This window comes from Tupaia chinensis, unplaced genomic scaffold (genome assembly GCF_000334495.1).
Source record: "Tupaia chinensis unplaced genomic scaffold, TupChi_1.0 Scaffold000484_1, whole genome shotgun sequence".
Lineage (NCBI taxonomy): Eukaryota > Metazoa > Chordata > Mammalia > Scandentia > Tupaiidae > Tupaia > Tupaia belangeri.
In genome coordinates, this window is record NW_006159996.1 from 1,599,599 (window position 1) to 1,604,926 (window position 5,328).

At 52.8% G+C, this 5,328-nt stretch overlaps 1 protein-coding gene across 2 annotated transcripts in view; it reads right to left on the minus strand.

Moving 5' to 3' along the window:
* Window positions 1-5,277, minus strand: part of HBEGF (heparin binding EGF like growth factor) — a 13,827-nt gene extending 8,550 nt beyond the window's left edge. For both annotated transcript variants that reach the window (XM_027774831.1, XM_006156207.3), the window contains exons 1-3: window positions 4,897-5,277; window positions 4,523-4,696; window positions 1,028-1,205 (exon numbers count right to left, since the gene is read on the minus strand). In XM_027774831.1, coding sequence (XP_027630632.1) covers window positions 1,028-1,205; window positions 4,523-4,696; window positions 4,897-4,942 — 398 coding nt within the window. In that variant the 5' untranslated portion in view covers window positions 4,943-5,277. The remainder of the gene's footprint in view (window positions 1-1,027; window positions 1,206-4,522; window positions 4,697-4,896) is intronic.
* Between the last annotated feature and the right edge of the window lie 51 nt (window positions 5,278-5,328).

The following is a 5,328-nucleotide window of genomic DNA, read 5'->3' on the forward strand; positions in this document are numbered from 1 at the left end:
CTGGGGCCGCCGGGCAAAAAAAAAAAAAAAAGCAAAGGAATCTGCACCAATCACAGGACGAAGAGACATAGGCAGCCAGTCTTCTTGACAGGTTGGGAGGCAGTGTGTACACAACACTCTGGTCCTGTCCGGTCTCCTGGGTCATAAGGCCCCCAGAGCCTACCTCCCCACAGAGAAGAGAGTGAATGTTTGCAGCCTGACGTGGGGTGTTGGCCTCAGGCACAGTGGTGACATTATGCTTGCCAGAGAGGACGGCAGTGCTGTCATCCCTGAGGGGCTGCCAAGACAGCCATTTGCTGGGTTTGGCCTAGGGGAGAGGCTAAGGAACCCACAGTCCCTCTGCTTACACCCCTGCCTAAGGAAGGGGTAATGCTGCCTGACCAGGGGCTGACGTCTAAGTCGGATTCCATTTCCCATCAATCCTGCACAAGGGATGTGTTCTCCCACCCCAAAGCCAAAGGCTAATACCCTCCATGTTCTCACCTTCTGGCCCATATTGGGGTGAAGAAGAGACTTTAGCCCACCTCCTTGATGATCTTTCTCTGTACAGTCCTGCCGTGTCTTAGAATCGACTTACAGTTTCTCACTCACATGCACACATATCTGAATACACATAACTGTACAACGTGTATCTAAATGCGCCTCACACCTGCCTGCAGGAGCTCCACTCCACCCAGGAAGCCCACTCTGCCACGTTCCCTGCTTCTCCCTTTCAGAATAGGAATGAAGTAGGAATGAAGAACTTGCCTTCAGGTGCCAGTTCTAGCCATACACTTATTTCTGGGTAAGCAGGAAATGTCCTTAGGGGTTAAAGAGTGTCATAAGCTCAGGCCACAGGAAGTTGCATCCTACTGGGGAAAGGGGGGCTTCCGCTGACTAAAAATATTTCTCATCCTCTCAACTTCCGCCCAGAGGTTGGGAAGAAACTGTTTGAAATTATGAATTCAAGGAACAGTGACAACGAGGAACAGCCACGTGGCTGCCAGAGTGTGCTGGCAAGGGTCAGCCCTGGGGAAGGGACACTCACTTGCAGGATGGAGTCCGGAGCTCCTTCACATATTTGCATTCTCCATGGATGCAGAAGTCCTTGTATTTCCGCAGACACGGGTCTTTCTTCTTTCCTAACCTCTTGCCCTTCTTCTTTCTTTTCCCATGTTCCTCCTTGCTTGGTGTGGCCAGAGCTTGTGGCTTGGAGGAGAAAGCAACTGCAAGAGAAAGGTACCCTGCTAAATATTTCACTATTCAGGGCGAAGACCTACACAGCTTAGCATTTGGGAGGGGTATGTACCCTTTGATCCACCCGAAGGCAGAGGTTCAGAAGGCCTCTGAGCTCAGTGCCTCCCAAAGGCTGAAGAAAGATTGAGCAAAATCACCAGAAAGTGGGAACCTCAGGAGGAAGTGGAGGTTAGGCTGGGTCCCAAGGAAGGCATTTCACAAACTTAGTTTAAAAACTTCATTCTGAGAATGCAGTTACTCTGCCGAGTAACTACAGTTCACTGAACAGCTCTACCAACCTCACCCTTACCCCACTGCCCACTTTCCAACCCCTCCTACTTCCCTATACCCACTTGGTTCTATTTCAGCCTTAAATCAGCCTCATTTCCTGATGCTTTGCTCAGTGACCCACTTCCAGGAAGACAGTGTCACAGATAAAAATGGTATCTGGAGAAGGCAGGTACTTGAAGGTTTGGGGGGGTGGGGGCTCTTAAAAACAGATTTTTGTCCATGTCTTCTCGTGGCCCCTTCAGCACCCATTAGGAACCATTAGCCCAGCGAGAGTCTGGCTTGGGAACAGCAAGTAGGCCATTCCTGGTTAAAGCCTTGCTTTTTGGACTTGAAGCATAATATTTACCCTGCTCTATGCCCTGTACATCTCACTCACTTTCTCAAAGATCCACTGATGTTCATTCCCAGTTGTTCTGTGGATAGCTTTCTGAGATGGGGGTACAGTGTGTATAATGGTAGAGATGGAAAGTAAGGAACCATCCAGAAGGAGCTAGAATAATGACGACTCCCAACCTTCTTTTCCCCAGAGATGGGGGAACTACCTCCTCGAGAAAAACTCACCATGGGCTACATACTACCCTAGCTGCTGGGATCTGACACCAACTCCATTCTACCTGTAGACTCGCTGTGCTCCCAGCAGGGAAAAGGTGCCCCGTCCATGGCCACTGCCACATATATAACAGAAAGGTAAGCATGATATATTAGACATGGAATCCTAAAGAAGGACTGACTTCAAAGAATATCACAGGCTTCCATTTCTTTTTTTTTTTTTTTTTTTTTTTAGAGAGAGAGATTTTTGCTATAGGGTGCATGTGCTTGAAAGCCAGAAAGCCAGAGAGAGCCAGAGAGCCAGAAAGCAAGAAATCACTCCCCAGGGGGAATGTCCATGCCACAATCCCCTCTCCTCTAGTCACCTTTTGGGATCTTAGGCACGCAAGCACATACACCCAGCGTGAGTTTTAAGCTGCCAGGTCCAGGCCTCAAACCACCATTGACTGTGTGGGAGTCCAGCAATGTAACCATTATGCCATCTGCTGGTCCCAGTGGCCTTCCATTTTCACATGAAAATCTTGAGGTCCCAAAAGGCAGATTGACTTGCCCAAGGTTATGCAAGACTGAGATCAGAACTGTGGATTCCTCATTCATTGTTCTTTCCTATGACCCCCAAGCTGGCTCGCACACCCTCATCTTCTCCCTCCCAGAAGTCTGAAGCACCTAAGATGCTGAGCAAGATGAATAAGCTCTGAACCCAGCAAACTCCTGCTCCAATTTCAGCCACATGACCTTGGGCAAGTAGCTTAACCTGTCGGAACCCCAGGCTTTCTGTCAAATGTGGATAAAGGGTTAAATTAACCAGGATAACATACCAAATGCCTAGAATACAATAGGCATTTAATAAATGGTAACTGTTATTTATTTAGATGATAGGATCCCCAGACCTAAGAAAGGATCCCAGCCCCAGCAAAGGCAACAGAAGGGAAGAGAAGAAGGTGCCAGCAGTCCCGCCATCCCTAGTTTCCTCTGGTCCAGTACCAGGCCCCTTTAGAGCAGAGAAGTGAGGACCCAGTGACCAGTGCTGTGAGGAAACCAAGGCAGGAAGGCCCGGCCAACCAGAAAAGGGAGGGAGAGTGGCAGGGTGACAGTCCTACTCCTGTTGGGGAGAGGAGGAGTGAGTCAGGTCTGCAGAGGTATGAGGAGCAGCCGTGTGGGTGGCGGGTGAGTCACAGCCCAGCCCAGCCCTACCCAGCAGAGGACAGGGCCAGGAGAATCCAAGCTGTTCAGGCCATGGGTGGCCCCAGAGGGCTACTGTCAGAGGGTAAAGTATAGGAGCCCTGGATGAGCTTTGGAGCAGACTCTTAAATTTACACAAAGCAGAGAGAGCACCCAAGGGAAACTCTGGGTAAGGTGGAAGAAGGGCAGCTGAGGAGTAGGCCGGGCTAGAACAGGTGGGTAGCTTTCCTACCAAATATAGTCATTCCGAGGCTCCAGGGCTTGGTCCCTGCCCCACCCTCCAGAATCGCTGCAGGTGGCTGTAGACTGAGAAGTGAGCAGGACCTGGACTCTGTCCTATACCTGTACTCAGTGGCAGGTACATATGCTGGCTGGAGGGTTCCGTGTGGCCTTCCTGCCTCAGAGTCTCTTCGGTGGCTAGGATGTCTCTAGTCTTCAAGCAGTAGTCAAAGATAGCCAGTACCTTTTCTTTTTTTTTTTTCTTTTAATTTGCTAGAGGGCACTTTGCTTGCAGTAGACTGGGATGCTGGGGGGAAGGGGGAGGCACCCCTAGGGGGGATGGCCATACCACAATCCCTTCTCTTACACTCACCTCTCAGGATGTTGGACACACTTGCACACATGCCCACTGTGAATTTCAAGCCTCCAGGTCCTGGACTCAAAGGGTGCAGTTGGCCATGTGGGATGCAGCTGTCTTAACTATAAATGCAGCCAGGGGCTCAACAACCAGCATTTCAATACAGCCCCCTGATCATTCATAGCCTCCCCTAAAGGTACTGGTCTCATCTAGGGTGGTCCAGAGTTCCTCACTTCCCTGTTTCCCAACTTGGAGACAGGTGGGTGGAGGAGACTAACATTGCACACTTTCTATGTGCCTGGGTAATTCCACACGTGTTATCTTGGTTTCATATGTAACAGTCATTTTATGTGGGACTTAGGGTCTGCACACATTTTTAAATAGGAACTCTAGGCAAAGCATCTTAACTGATCCTTGTTCCTACTACCCAGCTTACCTCAGAGGAATGTACCAACCTCAGACAACCTGGTAGATTCATTTTGCCCCAAAGTAGCCAGAAGGGCCAAAACCCAGCAGGTAAGACTGCTAAACAGGAAGACAGTGGGACCTATATTTTAGGACCCTCCATCCTCATCAGGCCGATCAGCTTTTCCCTGAGGTCCTCCAGGAATACCCATAACCCACAGAAGTGCCCAAAAGGCATGAATCTCAGACCCACTTATTCTCCAGTTGCCCACTAGAATCAGGATGGGCAGTCTCCATACCCACCTCTGAAAAGGTCCAAATCTGCCTCTTTCAAGTTCAAGACTTCCCGGTCCTGGCTGCCTCCAGGGGTTTGCAGCTGGTCGGTAGATCCAGTCGGAGGGTCCAGATTGCTGGTTCCAGCGTTCAGCCCTCTCCGAAGCCGCTCCAGGCTCTCGCCAGTCACCAACGCCGAGAGCACTGCAGGCGAGGGGCGAGGTTCCATTAGATCCCCCGCCCAGACCCGGGTCCACCACGCACCGATGCCGACGCCGGCCCATAAGAGCGCACGGGCCCCACCAAGTGGCCCGCGCCGGGGGCGCTGCAGCGACCTTCCCTTGTGCCCCCAGCACAGCGCTCCCATCCCCCCCGACCCCCCGGGACGTCAGCAGCCTTCTTACCTGCAGCCAGAAAGAGCTTCAGCACCACCGACGGCAGCAGCTTCATGTTCCCGGACCGGGTGGAGGCGGCGAGGCAGCAATCACTTTGGAGGCGGCGGCCACCGGGAGCTGGCACCGGAGCCAGGCGGCGGAGCGCAGGAGATTCCGCCGGGCACTGACTACTGTCCACCTCTGGGTGCAAGCCTAGCTGAGATCTGCGCGCAACTGGCGGCCACTGTGCGTCTGTCGGCTCACTCAGTCAGTCCGTGAGTCCGTTCGAATCCCTGTGCCTCTGTCAGGCCCGCCAACCGCGTGCAGCGCGGAGCTCCCTCGGCAGACTGAGCGCTCCCGGCGCGCGGCCGGGAATAAGGCTCCCGAGGCACCGAAGCCCCGCCCCGCCCGGCGCCGCCCCCTCCCCCCTCCCGCGCCGGGGAACGCGCCCGCGTCCCCGCG